At 36.9% G+C, this 27783-nt stretch overlaps 1 protein-coding gene and 1 pseudogene across 1 annotated transcript; one reads left to right on the forward strand and one right to left on the reverse strand.

The window, feature by feature from the left end:
- Positions 1-1158: 1158 nt before the first annotated feature.
- HENMT1 (HEN methyltransferase 1) lies at positions 1159-26832 on the reverse strand. The gene is given in 8 exon segments (XM_031967187.1): positions 1159-1293; positions 1295-1705; positions 6448-6622; positions 15360-15542; positions 19953-20087; positions 22512-22624; positions 24649-24775; positions 26667-26832. Coding segments are annotated over 7 exon segments (1194 nt in total). The 5' UTR covers positions 24769-24775; positions 26667-26832; the 3' UTR covers positions 1159-1236.
- On the forward strand, positions 2630-3594 carry LOC105750513 (annotated as a pseudogene).
- Positions 26833-27783: the final 951 nt, after the last annotated feature.

Genomic DNA, 27783 nt, shown 5'->3' on the forward strand with positions numbered 1-27783 from the left:
TAAACCTACATGTCTTTTCTAAATCAATTGTTTTGTTTTCCTGACTACAGGTAAATTCAAGTCCTTTTAGGTTTTAAGGAAAGCATGAAGGTTTTTTCCTCTGACAAATCTCAACTTTCCCATCTGAAAGTCTGACTGCTCTTGGTTTTCATCCGATATAGAAGAAACTCCCATTTCTGCACATCACATTTGTTCAATCCATAGAATACATAAAGCAAATGTTTAGTCAACAACTAATAAGAGCTGTGAACTACAAGAAAAAGAAATATTCCTCATGCAGTTGAGGCAAAGACTGAGTGACGGTGTTTAGAATTGGCCTTGGAACCAGGAAAGTCTGGATTCAACTCTCAGGTCTGACTTGTCCAAATGAAGTTATACTCTGAGCAGCTAAAGAACATTTTCTCTTCACGGAGAAGTCACAGATCCAATCCCTATATTTTGGATATAGTTCTTATAACAAAGAAAACAAGGAGACAAAACAAGATGCCATATTTCCTCCTGCCCTTATTATAGTAGTGCTCCCTATACATATATAAGTATTTCCTGAACCCATAATTCCCTATCCACTCATCTCAATTAATCTCTTAATTTCTCAACTTCCATTATCAGATGCACCATATCTTGCAGTCTATACATGGCCATTTTAAAACTTGGGAACAGAATTCCCTTTAGCATCAAAAAAAAAAAGTACACAACAGGCTTTACAGACACAGGGAAAAAGCATAGAAACACCTGACAAATCCTGCAGAGTTGCCAAAACACCTTGGCCTGGGGTAAACATCAATACTGAGAGTCCTAATGGGGGAGTGGGGTGGGGGGGAAAGAACCTCTTATTAGGGATATTGTTTTTGCCATTAGTGCTCAGCATAAAAGGGCATAAGCTACCCCTGTGTTCTGAAGGGATAGTGTTTCTGGTAAGGAGAGTAGGACTAAGGGAGTTTGAACCCCAGGTGTCAAACCAATAGTCACTGGGACACCTAACAAAACATATATATTGATAGTGATTTTTTCCTAAGTTGGTATGTAGCCCCATTTCTATTTCAGTTTAGCGTCACTGATTTTACACCATCAATAATTTAAATTTAATTCCAAACTTTAAACTAATAAAATCGCTAAATACCCACAGGGAAAAGGAAAAAAAAAAAAAAAACCAGCAGAGCCCATTAAGAAGTTTAATTCCCTGAATTTGTGAAAACAACAACAATGACTTAGCAATGATCTTCATGGTCATCCCCATTATACACAAGTCCTATTAGAGCCACAATTATGCTCCTCATTGTCATCCAAATCATAAGTCATCCCCATCATTGTCACTCAAATCACAGTCCTCTTCATCGACAATGTTAATCATGACAGAAGAACCATCACTGCTTAGTGTTACTTCATCAGCAATTAGCATTTTTAACGTCTCAAGGTCACCACATAGGTGTTTTATTTTGGGGAAAGAGAAAAGCCTTTCCAGAGGTACATAGAATACATTTTCAATACAGAACGGCTTGGGGGTCTCCTCAAAGGGGTCATTTTTGGATTCATTATATTTAGGCTTGACAAATTCACACTCATCACCACTGTCACTGTCATTCTTCATCTTGAGGCTCTCTAATAGAACTCTCTTCATTTTTAAGATTTGAGAAAAAACTTCATTGGATACTGCCTTTCGAAGGTATTTTTCTTCCTTCAAGCTTGGATATATTACTGTACCAACCTGGAGAGAACAGGAAAAAGATTTCAGATACTATTCTTAACACATTAGATATCCTCAAGCATACATGCACATATACCCAGATCAAGAAAAAAAAATCTAAGCAAAACTACAGACAAAATGACTACATGAAGATGCAGAAAGACATATGAAATTAGTAGAATCCTGATCTAAAGGAGATCACAAGTAGTAGAGGCCTATTCAACAATTCTATTCAAGAAATATTAGCACCCATAATGCATTTATTTCATTTCTGTTATGTGGACTGATAGGCACTTGAAACAAAGACAAGAATTAGAGGCCCTGCCCTCCAGGGGCTTACAGTCTACTGGGAGGGAAAGAGTGGACACATGTAGGTGAAATATAAAAGTATATAAATTTGCAAGAGCAAAGCACTAGAAACTGAAAATTAAGACAGTCAGTACAGGAGGCTGCACCTCATCTGAAACTGGATGTTCAGATTTGAGAGAATAGATGAGGGAACTTACTCAAGGAAGGAGAATACCCCAAGCAAGACAGAAAGACAAGATAGAATGGAGCAAGGCATTATCCATGGTCCCTATTGCCAAGTTTATCAAAACTGGTGGTATACTTTTTTCTAATAGTTCTAGGTGTTGTGACATAGTGATCATAATACATTTGTACACAAGTTGGTTGATGGCATAGTCTGACAATATTTCTGCTAATATTTTATTTAAGATTTTAGCATTAACATTCATTAAGGAGATTGGTCTATAATTTTTCTGTTTTCAACCTACCTGGTTTAGGTATCAATACCAATGTCTATGTCATAAAAGGAATTTGGTAGGACTCCTTCAATCCCAATTTTTTCAAATAGTTTATATAGCATTGGAATTAATTGTTCTTTAAGTGTTTGGTAGAATTCACATGTAAAATCGATCTGGTCCTAGGGATTTTTTCTTAGGGAGTTGGTTAATATTGCTTGTTCTATTTCTTTTTCTAAAATGGGACTGTTGGTTGATCGCCAGGCCCGCCCACTCCCCACCCGCCCCTGCTCTGTGGCCCTCCCTCCCTCCTCTCTGGGCCACCTGGCCCGACCCAGTTCGGCCCACCGCCCACCATGGCCTGGGACTCTTAAAGCTGCTTGTCACTGATGACAGCAGCGTGGGCAAGAGCAGCTTGCTGTTACAATTTGCAGACAACACTCTTGGGCAGCCACATCACTACAATTGGGGTGGACTTCAAAATCCAGACTGTGGAGATCAATGGGAAAAGGTCAAACTACAGATCTGGGACACGGCTGGGCAGGAACACTTCCGCATCATCACCTCCAGGTGTTACCAAGGGACCCCCGGGGTCATTGTTGTGTACAATGTCACCAGCGCAGTCTTTCGTCAATGTCAAGCTGTGGCTCCATGAAATCAACCAGAACTGTGATGACGTGTGCAGGATATTAGTGGGAAACAAGAATGATGACCCAGAGCAGAAGGTGGTAGAGACGGAAGACGCCTACAAGTTTGCTGGGAAGATGGGGATCCAGCGGTTTAAGACCAGCGCCAAAGAGAACGTCAACGTGGAAGAGATGTTCAACTGCATCACAGAGCTGGTTCTCCGAGCAAAGAAAGAAAATTTAGTAAAGGGGCAGCAGCAACAGAATGATGTGGTCAAGCTCACAAAGAACAGTAACCGGAAGAAGCGGTGCTGCTAATGTCCTGCCTGTGCTGCTGTAGAGATCGCCCCTTCTGCCCGCCCGCCATGGGGGATTGGGAGGGGAAGGGGACATTCTTAGTTTCATGCCGTTATTTAAAGATGTTTTTCTCCACATTTTATATTGGGAGGTGCCGTGGGCACTCTTCCCTCCCCTTCGAGGGCCAAGATGATGTGGGATGAACTCGCCCTCTCCTCCGTGCTTCCCTTCTGTCCTGGGGCCAAGGCACCCACAGCACGGGTGTGAATGCTGCCAGCCAAGTGGACTGATTAACCCAGAGTTTGTACATAACTTATACTACTTTAACCAGTTGCGCCATTCTCATTTCGCTCCGGCTTTTGCCTCCATGCCAACCCATCAGGACTCTCCTTCATTCTTCCTTTCTTTCTTCCTTCCTGGACACAGACAGCTCCCCATATGTCAGGATCAGGGCCTAGGCTTCTCTCCTGCCCTCTTGGACCAGAGAGACAGGGCCAGGACTCTGGTCCCCTGCTCAGGCCGCCCTATCATGCCCCTTGTAGCATTTTGGATTCTGCCCCCATGTTGTGAGCCAGGTCCGAGATGAGTCTTTTCCTGGCAGATTCTTGCCTGCTTCTCTCTCCTCCTCACCTCCATCTCCTGCCCCTTCCTGGCAGCTGGGGGAGCCTCTTAGGTCTGCCCCAGTCCAGCCCTCTCTTTCTACCTCTTCCTCTTGGGTGTCTCTGTGAAGTTGAGTCCCATCCTTTGGACAATGGATATTACTTTTTGTCTCCTGGTCTCCTCAATTCGCAGAACTGCAGGCACGGGAGCACCTAGGCTCTTAAGTTTGTACCAAAATGTTTAAATTGCAGCAGAAAAAAAAAATGGGACTGTTTATTCTATTACTTCTTCATCTTAATCTGGGCAAGCTATTTTTGAAGGTAATCTTTCATTTCATTTAAGTTGTCAAATTTATTGGCATAAAGTTGGGCAAAGTAACTCCTAATTATTGCTCTAATTTCTTCTTTGTTAGTGGCGAGTTGTCCCTTTTCATTTTTAAGACTAAAAATTTGATTTTCCCCTTTCCTTTTTTTTTAAATCACATTTACTAGGTTTGTCTATTTTGTTGTTTTTTTCCATAGAACCAACGCTTAGTTTTATTAATTCAATTTTTTTTTTTACTTTCAATTTTATTCATCTCTCCTTTTATTTTTAGAATTTCAAGTTTAGTGTTTGACTGGAGGTTTTTAATTTGTTCCTTTTCTAGCATCTTTAGTTGCAATCCCAATTCATTGACCTCTCTTTCTCTATTTTATGCAAGTAGGCCTCTAGAGATATGAAATTTCCCCTTATTACTGCTTTGGCTACATACCACACATTTTGGTATGACGTCTCGTCATTTTCTTGGGTGAAGTTATTATGTCTATGATTTGCTATTTCACCCAATCATTCTTTAGTATGAGATTTAGTTTCCAATTATTTTTTGGTCTACTTTCCCCTGGCTTTTTGTTGAATAATTTTTATTGCATCGTGGTCTGAAAAAGATGCATTTACTATTTCTGCTTTACTGCATTTGAGTTTGAGGTTTTTATGTCCTAATATATGGTCAATTTTTGTATAGGTTCCATGAACTGCTGAGAAGAAAGTGTATTCTTTTCTGTCTCCAATTAGTTTTCTCCAGAGATCTATCATATCTAACTTTCTAGTATTCTATTTATCTCAGACTTCTTTCTTATTTTGTGCTTTGATTTATCTAATTCTAAGAGTGCAAGGTTGAGATCTCCCACTATTATAGTTTTACTGCTGACAATATTTCTAATGTCAATGGCTGGTTTCTTTACCCTAATGGACTCTAGGCCTGAGGCACTAATAGGAAAAGTAAAGTCCTTGCCTCAATTCCTTCCTCCTTTTGCCTTGAAGTTCCCTGCAATCCTAAAAAAAAAGATTCTTTGTTAATTTACAAAGTCTGCTTTGAGGCTCTTTTGCTACTACCAAAACAGCAATCTGACAAGGAAAATTGGGATGTGAAAAAATGCTACTTGGGGGAATTCAGGAAGACTTGGCAGAGGGGATAAAACAACTTGCATCTTGAAAGAGGCAAAGGTTTTTGGGAAGTATATATGTAGATATATAGATATAGACACAGATAGACGTAAGAATGGGATGTGATCTAGTGTATATGTATGGAGAGAGGGAGGGAGTCACAGACATGGGATGTGATCTCGTGTGTGTATACACACACACACACACACATACACACCTCAGTATGTTAAGAATAACATATTACAAGATCAGAAAGGATCTTGTAGAGTAGAGAGGATACCAAAAACCAACCAAAAACCATCAGTTCTACCTTCAATGAATTAACTATATTCTAATTTAGACATCCTTCTAAAATATGAAAAATTAATTTATGGATTACAAATTGATATTAAATCTGGAATAATCCAATCAAGCAAACTAAAATTGAAAGATGTATTTAAATTTTTAAAGTCTATTAGAACGCAACTGGGAAAGAAAGGATACTTTCTTCAATATTTTTCATCCTGACCCTGTAAGAAACAAGTCACTTTTTTTTAAATGTAGAAATTGGAGGCAGCTAGATGGTGCTGTGGTTAGAGCACCAGCCCTGAAGTCCAGAGGACCGGAGTTCAAAATCTGGTCTCAGACAAGTTAACACTTTCTAGCTGTGTAACCCTGGGCAAGTCACTTAACCCCAACTGCCTCAGCAAAAAAAAAAAAAGTAAATGCTTGTTAATTTTTGGCTAATTTACATTCAACAGATCAGCACTGTAGTGTCAGTGGATCATAACAAAATACAGATTTTTTTTTTAATTATTTACCATTTCAACTAAGCCTTTTCAGTTTCCCAGTTTGTTTAACCTTTCCCTTCACTGGTTAACAAGAGAACATTTGACTCAGGTCACAGGCAAATACAAGAACATACATCTTTACATAGTAACACCTCAGTCATCTTTTGTAGTGCATCGGCTATGCAGTTGAACTCTACTGCAGAGTTGGAGAAATAAAATCTAATCTTTCAAGTCTCTTAGCCTTGAACTCTCTCCTGCCAAGATCATTAGTAAGTCTGTTATTTCAACTTAAATCTAATACTTACTGTTGTGTGAGTGCATTCTACAGTTTTTTCATTGAGTAGAGATTGTGCGTTTGGTTTATTTTTCATAAAGATCCCTATCTGAGTACAGAATCCAACAGCCTCAGCTCCAGGTGGTGGTTCCCCTAATCCAGTAAATTCCACCGAATAACCATAATTTCTTGCTGCATCTGAAGCCCTGAAGAGAAACAGACAAATTATTTCCTACGTTATATAATTTACTTGGTTTTAAAACTAAATCAAGATATATTAGGGGGCAGAAGTCTAATCATAATTCTATCTGCAATAGCTTTGAAATACCTCAAGTGAACAGAAGTTTTATATTATAGAGTTTCATTCACAAAGAAAGCTCTATCAATCTAAAGATTTATAAAACATCTATAGATCTGAGTAGATCTAGAGAAATATCTGTAGATACAGCATATATTATTATCTCAGATATAACATGCATACACATGTACATAAGACATAATTATAAAATGCTTTAAAATGCATATTTTTCAAAACTAATACTTTACTATTCAACTTGGAAATTATTTTTCCCCAAAAGCTGATAACAGGTTGATATCTTAATAGTGTTAATTGTAAATCATTCACATCAACAGAGATAAATAGTGCTAATAACAAAACATTCCTATCTAAAAAACTTATTTAGCTTTCAAGTGTAGTAGAGGTAACACAGGCTCAGTCATTTAAGCAGTCAAACACAATGACCTAAACTAAGCAACGTCCAAAAGCCCAGTTTGTCTTTTGACGCATTGTCCCTTCCTTTCTTGGGCTTCTGGAGAAGGAGTTTGGTGTGATAGAAAATAATGGATTTGGAGTAAGATGTAGGTTCCATTTCCAGTCATTTACCAGCCAAACAAACAGGAACAAGTTACTAAGCCATTCAGAGCTCAAGTCTTCAAATGTCTGAAAATAAGGCTGATACTTCTCTATCTCCCTCACAGAGGTTTGTAGAAAATTAAGCTTTTAAATGCTATGTTACTCCTGAGGAGTCCTGTTATTCTTTATTCAATCCTATATGCCCCAGATGCTCACTGGTGCCTTCAGGGGCCTCTCTATTCACTCTTTATCAGAAATTGCTCAATTAAAGAAATTTTTATCAGTCTTTCATTTCTTAGTATGAATAGAAGCCGATATGTTCCCTCTCTCTAGAGGTTTCCAGTAAAATCGCATTTCAAATTGGTGAATGAAAGACTGTTCTAGAATGAGTCAGGTGGGTGGGGGGAGAGTTCAGGGTTTTTTATTATTGTTGTTTTTTTTGTTTTGATGAGGGGAGAAGAAAACCCCTGAAATGCCCTAAGACCAATACCATGTAAACCACTACCTTTTCTGGCATAAGGTTGTCTCTTCTCAGACATTTACTTCCTTTTTGACTGGCTACATACAATACCGAGTTTCATCCTTAACAACTGACAATAGGGGGTAGGAAGCCACAAGTGATTTAAAATAATCCACTAGGTAGATAATCCAGTCATTAACAAATGAAAGCTGGCTAAACAGAGAAGACCAAAAGGACAAAGAAAAACACATTTTAACTCTTAAACTCAATTGCTATGATACAAGTGATAGATAACTAGAGAAAAACTTACCTGTAAAGCTTCTAAAAATATGAAGGGATCCATGGCCTGCAGGGAGTTTGATGCTTTCATTTCTATCATTGCTAGCTAACCGCTAAGTGTGCGCAAAAACGCAGGCTTGGTCTTCCTGTTAAGGACAAAAGGGCTGTTGGACACCTTTTTGACCTTCAAATTATTAAGGGGAAAGAAATGCTCCTTGGGGAAAAAAAAAAAAAAAAAAAAAAAAGAACAAGTGCCTCAAAGAAGCAATAGAGCATCACAACCCATGTCACAATTGCATCAGGGGACAAATGAGAGAAGTAAAAGGACCTATGAGAACCTTAGCCATCTATTGATTAAATAGTTCCTATGTCTATCCCAAGCTGAAGAATGCAGTTTCTCATGCTCCATGGAATGATGATGTCACCAGGGGAGACATCCTAGGAAGAAACTAGCTCTTGCTGTTGACAATGCCCAAGATAATCATGTTAACTTGACATGAATAAGCAAGTATCGGATTTTCCTGTGGCATTCATCTGGAATGTGAGGAGAGAGCTGTCAAAACAGTGAATAATTGCTTCAACTTGACCTGGGATGATTGATATCCAATTAAGGCAAGCAAAAAAAGAAAAAAAAAAAACTTGCACAGCTGATCAAGGACTTTAAGTTCAAAATAAAGAAGAAAGGTACTTACATACATTTTTAATATATATTATATAGATATTATATTATAATATATATAATATGATAATTTATATAGATATAAATCTGACAATTCAGATACCAGAGAGTAAAGAGTCCAACACAGGAAAAAGCAAAGAAGAGAGGTACTTATTCACAAGATCATTTCTTGCAAGATCCAAGAAGGGTAGTGATAAAACATATAGCCTCAGATGTTGACATACAGCAAATTATGCATAATTAACAATGTGAAACAGATTCTAATTCAAGGTGTTGAAATTTGACCTGGGAGTTAATAAGACTAATGAGAGCCTTATCAAAGGAAGTCTATATAATACTTACAAAAGCAAATCATATTCCTCCTCTCTCTCCAACCCTTCCACACATTCCTATTTCTATCAAACAAAGTCTGCCAAACATTCTTTTGGCTGAAAGCCTTCAATGACTATTGCCTTTAGGGATCTCAAAAGAAAAAAAAAAAAAAAAAAACCACAACTTACCTGCCATTTAAAAGCCTGCCATATCATGGCTTCAATCTTTTGTAGAGTTCCTTTTACTGTCTTACACATAGTGCATCTTTTAGCTATTCCCCACACTCACATTTCCTTTCCTGTGTCTGTGCACTAGTCTAAGCTGAATGAAGTCGAGACAGTACAGTCACTCTCTCTCTGGCTCTCATTTCTTTCAGAATATTGCTTTCCTTCAAAATCTAGCTAGCTAAGTCTTCCTTCATCTCTGCTCCACCAACAACATGTTTCTCTCTTCAAATTACCTCATTCTTCTACATGTATCATATTCTCCCAACTAAAAATAAGTGTCTAAAGGCAGGGGTATTTTATTTCTATCTTTGCACCCCTAGAACTTAGCTCAGTGCCTTGCACACATTTTGATGGATTTATCATCTATCCACATGAGCGCAGATTCTAGCCCATTGTTTTCTTCTTGCTCTTGTAAAGATTCTCCCATAAATCTATAGGGAATTTCCTTATTAGGGGTCTTCTAATCTGAATATAAAGTACCACTGGAGCACAAAGACCGGGCAAGCTACCATTTATTTCCTTTTATTATGACTGCCCTTCTCTTTCCTTTCCTGGTACACATTTTAGAGAAAATCTATTATGATGCTACCTCTATGTAGTCCTTCACTGGCAATACAGTATAGCTTATTTGTATCTACGGATCTGTCCAATTCTCTTGATGTGACTTGAACCTTGAATTCTTTAAAGATAGGGGTATGCTGCTATCCTTGGAAGCCATAACATCACCAGAATACTAATGTTACAAAGTTGGGCCTTTGTTTCAGAGAGGTTATTAAAAGCACAGTACAATTCCCCACATACAAGTCTCTAATTCTGCTTTTCTAAAGTGTTTTCCAGTAAATCAAACGAGCATACAAAACTTGCAGAAACAAACATTATGGGTCATCAATTCAAGTGTCTGACAGTGTGAACAACAAGCATTCTTTGTCAGTGGGTGTTTCTTGTATATGTGGATGATAAGACAACTTTGGAGTTGTACTATATCCCATTTAGGAAGTTTGCAGTATTCTGGAAACCATCAAATCATTCACAAATAAGAGCCTCCAAAGGACCTCATCATTTATAAATGATGAAACCCGTCATGAAGTCCTTTAATAGGGGTAAACAAATTCTGGTCAGCATGTCACCCTGGCTTATGCCTCATTTGATATTATTACAGGGTTTAACTGGACATATAATATATATACTGTAAAGACCCATGATTTCTTAAACAGAAATCATTAGTTAGGTATATACTTAAGTTACTGTCAATTTTGACTCCAGAACTACTACACCACCGATGCCTCAAGATGAAAAGTGGAAGAAATCTATGCACTAGAATCATGGAAGAAATCAATTAAGGGAGAAATAGAAATGCTGTCATGATAGAAATGTTATTAAAGAACTGCCCACAAAGTTTAAGATTAGTTTCCTGAATCTGAAGTATCCTTAATAGCAGCAATGGAGAAAAATAATTATGTTAACATCTGCTGGAATGCTGTTAACAGCAGAAGTAGCTAATAAACACTAAACTTGCCTAAATGATCACTTTTCAAAAAAATATTTACAAATAGAGGGTGAAGAGACTAATATTCTGGACTTGCTTCTAATCTTAAAGGACTAAATGCTAGATTATGTAGTTAAAGTAACAGTGTCTTTAGTTAAACAGTGTTTAAAATAACAGGAAGTCAGTGACAACTCATTAAAGTCTGTGCCAGCTGAAAATGGAAAAATCTGGGCATAAGTCTGTAGCGCATCCTAAACTAAGAATAGATTTCAATATTTCAGACAAAGAATAGGTAGGAATAGGTAGGAATGAATCTGCAAATCTAGAGGGGAAGCTGTTCTAGGAGAGATGGAATGGTTTTCAAAGACTTCTGACAAGTAATTACAATGAGAGAGAAGAGGGGAATAGATAGGAAATTCATCAACCAAATTAAGATTTTTTTCTCCCCTGAAAGAGAAGCAAAGGCAAGCATTTGGAGATGAATTCAAAAGTCCCAAGATTGCTAGGGCTCAGAATGAACTGAGGATAGCAATGAATGTTAAGGACAAAACAAAACAAAAAAAAAAATTGGTCTTCCTAAATAAAGCTATATCAACAAAGATATGTATCCATGGAGCAAGGGATGGAACTACAGAATAAAAAACAAAACACTACTTAACTCTTATTCCTTTTCATAGGAACCTCTCAAAAGTCTATCATGACCCCTAGAGGTAGTGCAAATAGACATGTAGCCTGGGAACATTGATGGAGGAAGTTGTTCAAAGTACTGGAAATTTGACCAAGACAGGAGAAAATAAAGGGGCTTCAAAAGTTTTTGAAGGTTTTATCAATTTTAGGTCTTTCCACCACCCCTTACCATCTGAACAGTATAATGGTAGGAATGGGAGCAGTAACACAAATGGAACTACAGGAAACTAGGAGAGGAGGCATGAAAAGAGGTGACTTGAGATGATTTTGTATTTTGTATTATTATTATGCTCTAGAAGGACTGGTTAAAGGAACTGGGATAATGAATGTATAGAAGAGTAAGAAGGGACAATTATTTGCATTATTTGAAATTTCTTTGAGACCACAGTATTTCATTATTATTCAGTAATGGTGCCATTTAGATTAGTGTTGTTATATCGGTGGGGGCTTAGCACTACTAGTTTTGAGTGTAATGCCATGAATCTGAAGGCAGTTCACATTTCAAAGGGCCCAGTGCTTATACTCCGTGACTTTTCTATATATTCTCTTAAGCCTTTTTCTCTCTTTCTAGAAGACTTCTAAATTGTTAAAGAAACTGAGACTATGTTAAAAGTTCCTTTTCTCTGCTCTGGATATGCCTTAGAGCAAGGGTCCTCAAACTACAGCTGTGGGCCAGATGCAGCAGCTGAGGACATTTAACCCCCCTCACCCAGGGCTATGAAGTTTATTTAAAGGCCCACAAAACTCAGTTTTGGTTTTCACTATAGTCCAGCCCTCCAACAGTCTGAGGGACAGTGAACTGGCCCCCTATTTAAAAAGTTTGAGGACCCCTGCCTTAGTCTAGACAATATCATACAATATTTTCTCTTCCTTCATCTGAAAAAATAATGGATTTTCTCCTACTAAGGTTAATCTAATTGTGAGTCTGATCTCATCCTTCACCTTCTTTCAGGAAATTTCATTTTTAAGAACTCCCTCTCGTCTTTCATTTGACCCTACAAACCTCCTACTGTCCCATCTCTTTCACAGCAAAATGTTTAGAAAGGACCATTTACTCTTGTTGCCCTCACTTCCTTATCCCCTACTCTTCTCTCACTTGTTTACAATCTGGCTGGCAATATGATTAAAACTGCTTTCTCCAAGAGGGTTCTCATTCTTGATCGCTTTATTTTTGTTTGACACTTCCTCCTGGAAATGGTTTTCTCTCTTATCTTTTGTAATACTGCTCTCTGCTGGTCTCTTCTGATTCTTTTTGTAGTCTTCTGAAAATATTAAATGGACCCCAAGTTCAATGAACCAAAAGTCTAACATAGTAACTTCCTCTCCTTTCCTCCCCACCCTCAAACACTCCCCCCCAAACATAATCTTGAGATACACTAAAGCATAGCTTCTAGAAATAAGTATATGACAGTCACTACTGTACTCTGCTCAAATGATGCTAGACTATTACTTCATTGTGGGCATCACATTTTAGGAAGGACATTAACAGAGAGTCCAAAGGGAAATAAATTAGTGAAACTAGTTAAAGGAACTGGGATAACGGATGGTATAGAAAAGTAAGAAGGAACAAATAGTGATCTTCATATTTTTGATGTGAAAAGGGAGATTAAGTATGTTGTGTTTAGCTCCAAAGGACAGAAGCAGGAACCAACCTGGAAGCTACAAAGAACTAAATTCATATTTGATGTAAGGAAAAACTTCTTAACATAAATGGAAAAGGCTACCCTCTCAAAGATCTTCATCCAGGGTCTAAGCACCTTGTAGCCTGAGGGAATTCTCTTTCTAAATACAAGCTAAACTTCATGACCACCAAGATCCCTTTTATTTCTGAAATTGGGATTCTTTTGATGGTTCATCCATGTCTCACCTCAGTTAGCAATAGTCTTTACCCAAGATTTTCTCCTGGCTCTTTTCTTTTTCAATCTTTCCTTTTAAAGATCTCATTAGATTTAATTTCAGAAGCCCTGACACAACCTACTGTGTTACAGAAAAGTTTAACTCAGACTTCCCAGAAGGGCCCTCCTACACAATAAAGGAATTAGGACATATATTACTGAATTTAAAGGAGTCCACTGACTGATATATGAAAATCAAATGTGTGAAATACAAAGAACCAGAAGCACAGGAAAAACAGAAAAAATTACAAATGATAAAATGCCATCTACAAACTGATGTATAAAGAGCAAGAAGAAGTCTGTATGTAGAGATAACTCCAAATACATATAAGCCCTGCTTCTGAACTGCAGTTTCATATCACCAACTGCTGGATATCGTATCTAGAGGTCCTAGATGTCCCAAAGGCACCTCAAACCCAAAATGGCCAAAAAAGAACTCATCTTACTCAGTATTTCCTCCAAATTTTCCTATTACCAACACCCTACTAAGTACCCAAATTTTCAATCTCCTCCATTTTCTAAATCCAACCAGTTGCCAAGCCTTTTCATTAACTCCACTTAGATGTCTCCTAACTTAACATTAATAAGGCTACAACCCTCATTCAAGTTCTTACCATCTTTTAAAACTATTCCAATATTTTCAACAGATTTCTTGGTCTCCAGTTCCCCAACTTTGTAAAACAAGACTCCACATGGCTGCCAAGATAATCTTTCTAAAATGTAGGTCAACATTATGGTCCCAAGCCTTCAGAAGCACTATCACCAAAAAATATTTCTATCCTCAGTTTGCCAAGTTGCCCATAATCTGTCTAAAGCCTATTTTTCCAAGCTTATTTCATCTCTCAACCCCTCTTCATTCCTGTGCTTTTTTCTGTTAATAATTTCCTTTTTATTCTGGACATAGCTGGTTTTATATACACTTCTTTGCATGTTCTCCCCCATTGAATCGTGAGCTCCTTGAGGGCAGGGAGTGAATTTTGCCCCTGTATCTAGCACACAGCAGATGTATAAAATGTTCATTGACATTCTAGCAAAACTGGCCTGACTGATATGCCCAAACTTTGATTCTACCTCATCCCTCCATGTCTTATTTGGGTTTTCTCCAGTCCTAGAAAGTCCTCTTGAATTCACCATCAATTCTCAGCTGCCACATCTGACTTGAAGGCCTTCCCTTCACCTAAATCTCTCTCAGAAGGCCTCCATGGCAGTGTTAAGTGATGGCAGCATAGCAATAGGAATCAAGGACAGAATGAAAGGAGATCCAAGGCTCTTCAAGGTGCCCGGAAGAAAAGCTACATGCCATTTAAGAGAAACAATGCAAGGATGCCAGCAAAAGGTCTCTAGGAGCTGGAGGTTATCCTTCTCTCACATGTCCCCTGGCCTCCCAAGGATCTGGTAGAAGAATGTTCCCCAGGCTTTTTTTGTTTGTTTGATACAAACCACCTTAGTAAATAGACTCTAAAAGCTAATTAAGTCTGACTGCCCCTACACTTATCAACCAAGAAAGCACACTTTGTAGACAAAGGGCCTGCCCCTGCCAACAAGCACTCAAGCACTGCCCACTAATGGACAAATACAAGAGTAGCAAAACCCCTCCTTTAGAACTACTAACCCTGCTTCGAGCCTAGCCCCCAAAGACATTGTCTAGGGTAATATCTTGTGGAAATTCAATCTGGTTCTGCGTAGCCATGCCCACTGAAGACCCACAAAAGGAGTTCTTCCAAACCCCTGTTATTGTCAACTATTTCAACAGAAATGGATTTCCAAATGGAAATAACACTTTTAAAGATGGTTTTTACCACTACTTTCTCACTGTATTCTAGAGAACCACTGGGCCTAACTTGGAACTAAAACCTACATATGCTATGTTCCCTCATTAAAAGGTGAGCTGTGAGAGTAGGAATTGTCCTACTTTTGGATTTGTATCTTCACCATTTAACATAGTACTTAGTAACAACAATAAATGCTTTATTTATTCATTTACCTTGCAATTTAATGTGTACTTCAACATATAAAAAAAGCAAATTAGTTACTTTAAACTATGAAAGTTATTCACAAAACTCACCAGCTCTGAAATTGTGTTCTGTCCCATTCAAACTTATGATCTGGATGTCGGAATAGTGTCTTTCCTGAAAACAAGGGATTAAATTCGAAATTCGGTGTGCTGATAATAACTGTGGTTGGAGAGAAGAATCCAAATAATACTTCTGGGAACTGGGCCAATTCTTTGGCTTCTAGATGTTCTATTCTGAAAAGGTTGATACACGATGAATTTTAATATAGTATTTTTAAAATGTTTTTTCTAAATGAATTTAATAAAAACTATACCTTATGACTCATCTCTCCCTTATTAACAGAATATTTATGATATCTGTAGAACCACATTAATCATTACAACAAAGTTTTACTCATCAAGTCAACATACATTTATTTATTAAGCACTTACTACATACCAGACAGTGCTAAGTGTTAGAGATAAAGAAACAGATAGCATGTTTTTTTTTTCTCCCCATCAACTGCTTCATCCAAGAGCCTTATATCCTCACCTAGATTGTAAGCTTCTTGAAGGCACAGGTCACAGCTTATACTTTCTGTACTATGTGATAGATGAGAAGTGTGTTTTAAGAATAACAAACTAGTAGGGCACCTATGCAAGTAGCTAGTGGAAAGATACAAAAAAAATCCACGTCAGAAGTAAATTTCTTACTAGTACCTATGGGTTGAGGGAGGTCAACTATTAAGGAAGGTTTCATACTAAAGAAGTAAGCTTCTGACTTGAGTTTTTAAGGACATGTAGAAATTGCAATCAACCAACAAGAATTTATTAAGAACATATTTTGTGCCAGGCCCAGAAAATATATTTCTTTTATATTCTATTCCATCACCTAAAAGCTCACTTTTGGCTTTGCAAATATGCACTACACATTTGGGACAGAGAGGTCCCTTCCAATTCTAAAAATTCTCTCACTGTATTAACAATGGATGTCAGTCTTGTATTATACTACATTTGATTTTTTAAAAAAAATCATTAAACAAGATTGGTTGCATCTAAACATTTTGCAGTACTAGGTTAGTCAAACATTCTAAAACCAAAGACAATAAAATGTTTTTTTTTTTTAAAGGTATATTGGGAAAAGGAGAATCAAAAGAAAGAATGAGATGATGGAGAAGCCTAGGCAACTTAATTCTACTTTGCTTTTCTACCTCTTCCAAGAATGATCTACAGATTAACAAAGACAGGATTAAAATGCTTATTCAAGGAGTAAAAAGAATAGCAGCATGTGGCTGTCAAAGTCACCAAAACTGTAGCCCACCATCCTGGAGTCCTCATGTAAGCCACTACCACCTATTTTCAAAGGGACACTGAGAAAATCGAGAGGCACACCTCAACATAGAAAGTTCAGGTTAACTTGATTCCCCCCCCCTTAAAAAAAACCACCACAAACGTCAAAAAGCTTGTGTTATTCAAATATATCCATGCTTAACTATCTTAGGAAAGGGGAAAAGAGAAGGAATAGAATAAAAAGTACATAGCAGAGAACAACAGAAAACCTAAGGAGGAAACATAGAAAAGACAGTTCTAAATACAATGTGCACCATATGTGCTTTCTTGAGATGGAAATTTATTGTTCTGTATTTTGAATCCTTTTATCTTCTGCTGTATACATGGCAACTTTTTTCATGTTTTCTTCTATTTCGTATTTTAAGTTTAAAACAACTACATTTTAAAAAATTAATACCAGTATTACTAGCCCTACTAACTTGAACTGTGTATGGAACATGAAGTGTTGGGGTGGATTTGGGAGGGGGGAGGGGGGGCGGGGTTTGGGCCTTCAACCAAAAGAAGGTTTCTGTGAACCATTAGCCATAGCTTAGTTGAGAACTCTAGTTTTCCATGTTAATAAAACTTTGTTGACAAAGTCTTTACTGCATGTATCTTTTCCTTGTACACCTGAGGTAATGATTGAGTTTTTTTTCTATTTCTACTTTGTGTTATTCTATCACTTTAGGACAATTTTCTTTATTTCTTCTATTACTGTGTCAAGGGTTTTTTTTTTTTTGGTCACAGCTTTCGGTTAGGTCTAATTATGTTCTTATCTTGACCTCCTTTCCACATCCATTTCTTACACTTCACATTCTAATGTTCTGTTTGTCACGTTTTATTATTTCTCAGTCTCTTAATTTCATTGAAAATTAGAATTGGGCAAGTGGAAACCAAAGTGTCATTCTCCCCCCCCCGGATCTTCTGAGTGAAGCAAGCAGAAACAAGAAAACAGTGTCCACAGTAACAAGATTATATAATCAACTATGGACTTGGTTGCTTTTTTTTTTTTAATAAAACTTATTTTCAAAATATACAGATAGTTCAACATTCACCCTTGCAAAGCCTTGTGTTCCAGATTTCTCCCTCCCTTCCCTCTACCCCCTTCTTCCCTTAGACATCGAGTAATCCAAAATAGGTTAAACGTGTGTAATTCTTCTAAAGTTATTTCCCACATTTATCATGCTACACAAGATAAATCAGATCAAAAATGAAAAAGTAAGATGATAAAGAAAAAAAAAGTGAAAATACTATGTGAAAATTTAGTCCCCATAATTCTTTCTGAATGCAGATGGTATTGGCCTGAATCACCTCATTGTTGAAAAGAACCAAGTCCATCACAGTTAATCATCACAATATTGTTGCCGTGTACAATAATCTCCTGGTTCTGTGCATTTTACTTAGCATCAGTTCATCTAAGTCTCTCCAGCCTTTCTGAAATCATCCTACTAGTTTTTTTGTTTTTTTTTTTTTTTATATAAACACAAAAAGAATATTCCATAACATTCATATACTATAACTTATTCAGCTATTCCCCAACTGACGGGCATCCAGTTTCTAGTTCCTTACCACTACAAAAAGGGCTGCCACAAACGTTTTTTGCTTATGTGGGTCCTTTTCCCATTTTTATGATCTTTGGGATATAAATGCAGGAGAAACACTGCTAGATCAAAGGATATGCAGTTTGATAATTCTCTGTGCATAGTTCCAAATTGCTCTCCAGAGCAGTTGGATTAGTTCACAAGTTCAATGTATTGGTTGGACAGGCTTTTTAAACAATCAAGCGATTAAGTCAATCACAATAGACCTGTGATGCAAAGTGCCATTTGCATCCAGAGAAAGAACTATGAAGACAATGTAGATCAAAGCATAGTATTTTCATCTTTTGTTGTTGGTTTGATTTCCTTTTGATCAGATTTTTTTTTCTTGTGCAGCATGACAAATATGGAAATATGTTTATAAGAACTGCACATGTTTAATCTAAATTGAATTGCTTAGTGTCTTGAGGAGAGTGGGGGAAGAAGAAAGAAAAAAATTTAGGACAAGGTTTTGCAAAAGTGAATGTTGAAAACTGTCTGCAGGCACTTGGAAAAACTAAAATACTATTTTTAAAAAGTCTCTGGATAGCCTTTTCTAGTTGGTTTACTTGTTAATCCTTGTTTTTCTTGGATTATTCTTACTTTTTCCTCCATCTTTTGCATTTGATTTTTAAAATCTTTGAGTTCTTCTATAAATTCTTTCTGGGTAGATGATCATTTAACTTTTTTTTTTTTAATTAAACTTCAGTATCCTCCTCTGAAGATTAACCTGAGGCTTCCCTATTCCTATAGTAATTTTTTATGATTGGACTCTCTCCTTTGTCAGTTCATTTTTTTCTAATAAGTACTTATTAATGTAATGACCTCTAGTCCTAGGTATAGGGGGATGGTGCCTCTGGCTTTATTTCCGCTCTCCCCTCTGATCTGGGACTTCAAACCCAAATTTCTATCCTCCTGCAATACACCCCCAGCATTTCTGCTCCACAGTTTCTGCACTTACCTGTATGATGGTTCTTTCTCCACTATAGGCTCTTCAGCCAGAGAGCTGGGCCTGATGTTCCTAATCAGCCAAGGTTCCTTCAGGCTTTCAATCCCATAGTCTGGGAGGAGAAAGTTCCTGAGGTTCAGGCTGAAGCTACCTCAGAACCCAGACCATGTCTCAAAGCTCCCTATTGCAGTTTCTGTGCAGGTAATCTGGAAGTGTTTACACTTTACACTGGTTAAACCTCCAATCAATGGTCTTTCCTCTGATCTACTCTGGTTTTTTCCAGGACTTCTGTTCTGCCCCAAGTCTTATTTGTTTTTCACTGATCTATGTTCACTCCGAGGTACAATTTTATTTTGTTTGTGGGGGAAATCTGGAGAGTTTGGAATTTTCTGATCAATGTCTTTCTAAAGAACACTGTCATTCCTCAATATCATGCCTCCTTCAACAGAGCTCTTATTAATCAAGAAGTACAGTTAAATAAAAACAATTATGTCTCGTAAATAGCTCATGTCTCATTCCACATTAGTAGTCTACTACCTCTGTGCTCTAGACACAAGATTTGTGGTAGCCTTGTTTTGAGGTCTTTTAATTTCGTGTTAACTGTATATACATTCTCTTGATTCTGTCTCACACAGTATACATTTACTTAACTGGTTGGATTCATTTGGATGGATTCAGGAGTATCTGTCTCTAGAGGGCAACTATTGCATTTACAAAAGCATAAAATAGGGTTTAAATATAATTCCCACTAATTTAGGCAGAAAAAATCCTCTAAGTTAATATCACAATATCTGTCAGATTGATACTCACAATTCTATGCATGTTATCAAATCAAATCCAAGGAGGCAAGGATCTTTTTCCACCACAGAGCCATGATATAAGGTAATAGTTAAAGGTCTTTCCCTGGGGTCTAGATAGTCTCCAGCACCTGTATGTAACCTATAACTGTAAAAGCATTATTTTTAGAGTGAATAAAACTGCTCCAAGTCTGATGCCCATAATTATTAACAGTCAAAGGTCCACCAGGCCTTCAAGACAAAGGAAATTTATTCCCAAGGACTATTTCATGCTAAACCTGACCTGAGAATCAAACCACAGCATAGATTACAAAAAACTCTAAAAGCATAAAACAAAAGGAAGTTAATGGAATAAAAACCATGTGTATTCTAACATGCACTTCTTGGCCTACAGATACAGAACAGGTAACCACACCTTTCCTAGAAAATAAGACTTTTAGAATTGGTATTGTGATGGACTTGAAATTTAAAAGTACAAAGTATCAATAGGCAAAAGCCAATTCCTTTCTAGTATGGTAAAGGATTAGCATAATCTGAGGGACTAGCAATCACAGGACTTTACATTTATGAATAGATATCTAATATCAGATCATTTCCTAGCATTTATTATATTAGGAATGTATATGTATAATATGCAGGTAAAGTGAACTAAGATATTTAAATTAAGAGGCATTACTGAAAAAAGGGATTCTGTGAATTTTGATGTCAGCAATATTTTACTCTAAAACATTATGAAATTGCCTAAAACCATATGACACTTAATATTGAAAATAGATAATTGAATGGAATTCAACAAGTTGAATAATATTGAAAAAAAATGTTCTATTTTGCTCTAAAAAAGTTACCCAACTCTCCTTTATTTGGGATTTTTTTCTTCATTCCCACTCGAAGATCGGAATTTGTGTGTTCCACTGTTATTTCAAGCCCAAGTTACTTCAGTCATCAAAACAGGTTTTTTGAAAATAGAACCACAAACTTTTGTAGAGCTATGAAAAATGCTTATTTTTTTTTTTTTAAACAGAAACTAAGGCCTCAAGTAAACTGTAGTTTCATAAAATTTCTAGGGCACTATGTTCATCAATACAGATTAGATTTCTCTCCACTGTGGTTCTTGTCCACTTCTTTACAAGAACCGTGCATGGAAGAGCTGTGCAAATTAGAAACTTTTTATTACTGTCAGCAATATCAACATATTTAACAAGTCATCTTTGTCATTTACAATTATGACCGATCTCATCTTGTCTTCATATACAAGTGCCTGATTACTAATTGCTCTTCTCACATGCAAGTTTCAAAGGAAATAGCTGCAGCCACTTTATACTACCAACATGGTACGCCATGATTCATAATCACCGATATATCATTAGGAGAATAATGGCATTAAAAGCTAGGCTTTTCAGCAAAAAAAGTTCACAATTGATGAAAGGGTTGTATACTTAGTCAGATACAATCTAGGCTATTCTTTTTCCTAATCAGTTTTAGGCCCGATTCATAATTTATCTTCAGACTTCATGTAAGGTCTCTCTACAGATGGGACCAACTCATTGGGTTACTTCTCCCACATGTTATAACATGAGTGATATGCACTTTATATTTCCTGTGTAGATAACTAGTATGAGAGTGATCTCTTTAGCATGATCATGGATTTCGATGAAGGTATCCATTCTGTAACTTAAAGCATTCAGATACATTATTTATAAGCAGGACCATCTAAAAACTTATTCGAATTTTATACACAAATTTCATTCAAGGACATTAGCAAATATTTGTAGTGATTGTCTCCTACCTTATGCTGCATTTATTTTTATTTAAATGACATTTATATTGTAATTTAAAGTTTCCCCAGGGCTTTATATGCTTCAACTCATTTGATCCAATTATTAGATGAGATCCTTAAATAAAATGTCTACTTTCATCAGCAAATTTGAAAATCTTTAAAGTTCTATTTTGTTCCAAGGAAAATGTTTTGTTTGATTTTTGTTTTGCAGAAGACTTTAGATAGTTGATTTATGATTTTCTATTCCCAATATTTCAATCAATTGGGTATCTGAAGATATGGTGCAATTAGAAAAATCTGTCAACATCCATCTTTTCCTCATAAAAATAATAGTTTCAACAATACAAAATTATATAATAAACTGACTCACAGGCTAAGTACCTTTTAGCACCATGCACTGTCATCTACAATGATAAGAAAGATAGAGTATAATTAAGTAAGAGCAAAATGGACTTGGAATCAAGAATGGTCTAATTCATCTTAATGGCATAGGAACAGCAATTTCACATTCCTGTCATGGCTTTCACACAAATAAAATAAGGTTGTTCCCTAACCCCCTTTTAAAGCCACAATCCAACTAAGCTCAATGCAGGAATATGATCACCAATAACAAGAAAGAAAGAAAAACATCTTATTTACTTGATCTTGACTAAGGCTCTATTCCCCCCCTCCCCCAATCTTCCCAACTTTTCAAATTCAGTATTTACAAAATTTAAACCTAATCATATTAAGTTTTCTATAACATTTATCTAAAAGTAAAAAACTCTAGAAAAAAATTTTCAAGTACAATATTACATGTTCCGTGTTAATATGTTCTCATCAATATCCAATCCAGCAAGCACCTCAATGGATTCATGATATTTTAGCCTCCATAATAGCTTACAATTGGCACATCCCAAATCAGCAACCTATAAATAAAAACGGAAAAAACAGTAACCATATACTCTCAAGTTATTTATAACAAAATATGTTTGAGCATGAATTAAGAAGACTCCTAGAGGTAACAGAATAAAAATAAAACTACATGGAAAAGCAGCATGATGCAGGATATCATACTAAACTTCAAAGTCAGGTGTGGAAAACAGTTCTTCCTTGCTCTGACATACATTAATTGTAACCATAAGCAAGTCACTTAATCTGTATCTTAGACAACTAACTAAATCTACCAGGTTCCTCCCTTCATGGAAACTAATCACAATTCTGGACCACTTCTCTAAGTAATGACACAACCTCTTATTAAAAATAAACACATTAACCCAATGAGCTCAAATAATTTTTAAACTGATAAAATAAATTAATTGTTTAAGAAAGTTTTTAATTTCAATGCCTGTCTCACTAAGTATTTCGTTGGTGTTACAGAGTGCCTTCTTGTTGGCAAATTTCCGTAACAAAGAGACCTTAATAGTAGAATAACTAGTTTCAGTTTTCTTTATATATAGAATGGATATCAATATTTTGCATATTGTATTATTTATTAATCTGTAGAATATAAGAGACTGTAGGTGGTTTTCTTAAGTAGAAACCTATCCTTCCTCTTGTAAAAATATTATCAGCCTCACAGAAGTGGCTTTTTTTTTTTTTTTTTTTAAAAGAAGTGGCTTTGTTAATCTATAAACATCTAAATTAAACGAATACAAATCAGTCAAAAGCCCCAAGAAGAGCCACAGCATCAAAAACCTAACGTCAAAGGGTATGGAATAACTCCAAGTACCTTAAGACCATAATATAATCTACAATATTCAAAAAATCTGAATGCCCCTTTCAAAAATGAAATCTGTCATTGATTGTAGCATGCTCATTATATTCAACTCCATCTAGAATAAAGCACATTTAAAAGAAACTTCCACATAATAGTTTTTCCCCCCTTAGTCAGGAAAATGTGAGCTCAGGAGCAACACTGATACCCATTAAAACGAATGCTAACAAAAATAAAATCCTGACAAGGCTGCTTTCTCTAAAATTATCAAGACTTTCTTGGTGGTTAAATCCAGTGACCCTTATTTAATGTTCATTTTTCTTCACTTCAATGTTGTTCATTTCCATCCCTCATTACTCCCTCTTCCCTTTGTTTTCACAGACACTGCTTTTCTCCTGTTTTTCTTCTTACCTGACCATGCCCTTCCTTTGTTGGATTTTTTTTTTTTTTTTTAATCTCCCACCCCTTTTCGTGCATTTCTTAGATGCTCCTCTTCAATGATATCAAACAAAAAGAAACTGGGGCCATTAAATTAAAAATAAAGATGCCTGTGGGTCAATTATTAACTTGGTGTTAATATAATATTAATTAACATTAATAACAATTAAAATTTAATATTACCTGTGTTTTGTGTTTTTATGTGTTAAAAGTTTCCCCAATTAAGTTTTCCCCAGTTTTATATGGTTCTGGCCTCACTCAAGAATATTGTGAACTATGTTTGGCACATTTACTTTTCCCCGTTCTCTATAGTCTCAGTCAAAGTGCAATCATCTTTTTGCAGATGAATTCCATTTGCTCAAGTGCAACAGATCCTAATTCATGACAACAATTTTACTATACTATGCAAACATGTATCAAATGCCTAAATCAAGCCTAAATGCCTCCTAGTGAAAAATCTAATTTTATTTATATTGACTAATGCTTAATTCAGTTAAATAAGCCTACCAACTCCTAAGAGCATTCTCTAAATGCTGAAAATCAAGTTTATTAAATTTTAGCCAAACTCTTAAGATATTGAAACTACAACATACTCAAACCTTTTTATGCTCTTATTCCAAACCCACATCAAGGGCAGTTGTGCTAGGCCTGAGATACAAAGACAAAACAAACAAAAAAACCCAACTATATTCAGTTAATATAAGTGTTTTGCTTCATCCACTCCAATTTGGAGATATGTTTGAAGAAAACCCTTTACACACATTTGTACATTCTGAAAATAATGAAATAGGAACCAACCTTTTGGGGTTTGTGTTTCCGTACAAAATCTAAAACAAACTTATGCCGCTGTTCAGATAATGAAGGTGTGAATTTAATATTCTCCTTTACTTGAACTCTTTGAACGTCTGAATCAACCATAACGTCACTAAAAATAAAAAACAATGTTTCTCTAAGTACCAGTTTTTAAATCTTTACCCCACGACTCCTAATTATGATTAGAAAAAGGAAAAACCCAATCACATTATACCCTCCTATACGCTATTTATTGGACAAAGTGTCCCAAAATCTTAGTGCACCTTGTATTATACTCTCAATTATAGCATAAGTGAGATCATACAGAAAAACTCCTGAATTTAAAATTGTGAGTATAAAGTTCAAAACCTTAGCTCTGCTATACATGAACTGTGTAACCTTAAGAGTATTACCTAAACTTTCTGGATCTCTTTCAAAGAGAAAGACTTGGGCAAGTTTTAGAAATTCCTTCTAGATGGTATTCTTTCAGAGAATGTAAGACACTAGGAATTCTTTTAATACAAAAACATCCCCAAATTACATAATTAACCTATTGGTAAGTATTAATTCTATCTCTGAGTACCATAATGAGCTTATTAATGACATCAAGACATTGAATTTTAAGAAACTTGTAAAAGTTTTAATTTGGTCGATCTAGTTTATAATCAAATGTTCTATTAGCCTACACAATGCACCTTGTCTATATCACATTTCACATTTAACTTGTTTATAAAGCCTAAAATAATAGATTTTGTTAAATATTTTACTAATATTGTTTTCCCATGAAGGCCCATATCAAATGCAGTATGTCATCTAAACATACTCTCCACCGATTCAAGAAATATGAGAATGTCATGGCAACAAGAATGCTTTTTAATTTCTGATAAAATATATTTCAATGCTAATCATAAAACTTGCTTTTTAATGTAGGTTTATTAAACAATGAATAAAAAGTATGTATAATTTTCTATTAGTTTAACTTTTTCATAATTTTTTTAAAAGCCAAGTCTTGTTAACTAGGCCAATGAATGTAGTCTCCTAATTCGTTTCTTCTTAAAGGCATAATGCAGTCGGCCCTCCATAAAAACAGAGGAGGGATGGCAACAAAACTCGGAAGGAAATCAAAATTTGATGAAAAATTACTGGGAGAGGAAGATTTGGATTTTGCAATTCTTCCAGACAGCTCCCTAGTCATTCTACCTAAAAAAAAAAAAAAAAAAAAAAAAGCACTAAGGATGTGGAATCCACAGACAGCAATCTGCAAAAGTTGTACCTTTATTTTCCTTGCCCCAAAACAACCTATTATGAAATAAAGTAAGCTTGACTATCACCGACTTAAAACTATTCCAAATAAGCCGAAGAATATCGCACCTTCTCAGCACGAAATCTCAGTTCAGATGTCCCTTTAAAAGAGCATGAATTATTAATGAACTAAGGGCAGGTAGGTGGTGAAGTGAATAGAACACTAGGCTTACTATCAGGCAGAATTCAAATCTGGTCTCTGACATTTACTGGATGTGTGATTCTGGTTAAATTACTTAATCCTATCTGCCTCGGTTTCCTTATCTGTAAAATGAAGTGGAGAAGGAAATAGCAAGTCACTCTGCCAAGAAAACACCAAATGAAGTTGCAAAGGGACTGACTGAAGCAATACAACAAAAATTAATTAAAACAGTGCATCAGTTTCCTCTCTTGCAGTAATAACTCTGGAAGGAACCTTGGAGGCCATCTAGTCCAACAACTGCATTTTACAGAGAAATGAAATTAAACACAGCTTTTAAGCTACTTGCCTACGGCAATTCCAAGTTGATATTTAAGTATACGTTAGACTCCTTTTTAAAAAAAACCTAGCTTAATTCTGTGATTTTTGCCCACTGACCTTTATGTAGTACTGCTCCTACGGATTACAGAACTAGTTTCTATCGCTATTACTATGCTTAAGTGTAAGAATAGGCCAAACTAATGGCGCGAATAAGGTCTCGGCCCGCCGGACTCTCACGTGGAACGTGAGGCGCCCCACTCACCCTAGAGACCTACGAACAAGGAAGGGGCCCACAGGGCCCGGAATCCCGGCTATAGTGCCCGCCGTCCCCCGACCAGGCCCGGAGGCTTCCCAATCTCCAGCAGTCGCGCAGGAGGGTTCCCCCGAGCGGCCCTTCGAGCCACAGAACCTCCGCAGACCCAGTATGCTCCCGCCTCCGCCTACTTCCGACTTCCTGCCTCCTTCTTTGCCTCTGTCGCCGCCTCCTCCTCCTCTCCCGGCCCGGTCTGGCTCAGAGACCCCGTGGCCACGCGCTTTGACTCAGCTTAGGCCTGCCCAGGTGATGTAGTCAGCGAAGCCCCGCCCTTGGCTGATGGTAGGCGGCACGAGGAGGGCGCACGTGTAGCCAGTTGGATAAGGTGACGAGCCTCTCCGTGTCCCACGTGCTTCTCAATTGGCAAAAGAGGAAAGAGCAGCAGTAACCAAGGCGGTGGGCCGGACAGGCCGCGGCCTACCGAGTGGCCTGTAAAAAAAAAACTGGTGGGCAAGGCCTCGGCTTCTCTTTTCATTCAGGCGACTAAGTAGCATTTCGTAAGCACCTACTATGTGCTAAATGTTGAGGATGAGGTGGGGGGAAGGCAACAATCGGTCTCTGCCCTCGAGGAGTTGACCGGCTAGTGGGATGCCCGCAAGTATTTAGAATCGAGGCTGGGGGGGAGGGTGGGTGACAGAGCGAAGCCACGAGGTCCAGGAAAAGGCGGAGAAAGCCGAGGGGGGGGCGGGGGTGAGAGGGGGAATCCTAGCCTCTACAGAGGGCTTTCTATACAGGGAAGACACAAAAGAGGAATAATTTGTTTCCCCGCTCTTATGGATCTCATAACAGTGAGGTTTTCTAGCCTGTGCTTTAAGCGGTTTATTTCATTTCCTGCCTGTGAACAGCAAGCTACAAAGAGTGCTAGAATCAAAAAGCAGGCTACTTGAGAACTTTATAGCCCGAGGTGTGTAAGGTTACAAAGAACCACATACACTTTAAAGATTAGCAAGAAATGGAAAAGGACAGAAGGAACTACAGACCGAAAGCAATATGGTGAATTTATTATATATTGAAAAGGCAAAGAACAACATAAGAGGATTCCCCATTTCACGTACAGCCCTTCCTT

This window comes from Sarcophilus harrisii, chromosome 4 (genome assembly GCF_902635505.1).
Source record: "Sarcophilus harrisii chromosome 4, mSarHar1.11, whole genome shotgun sequence".
NCBI lineage: Eukaryota > Metazoa > Chordata > Mammalia > Dasyuromorphia > Dasyuridae > Sarcophilus > Sarcophilus harrisii.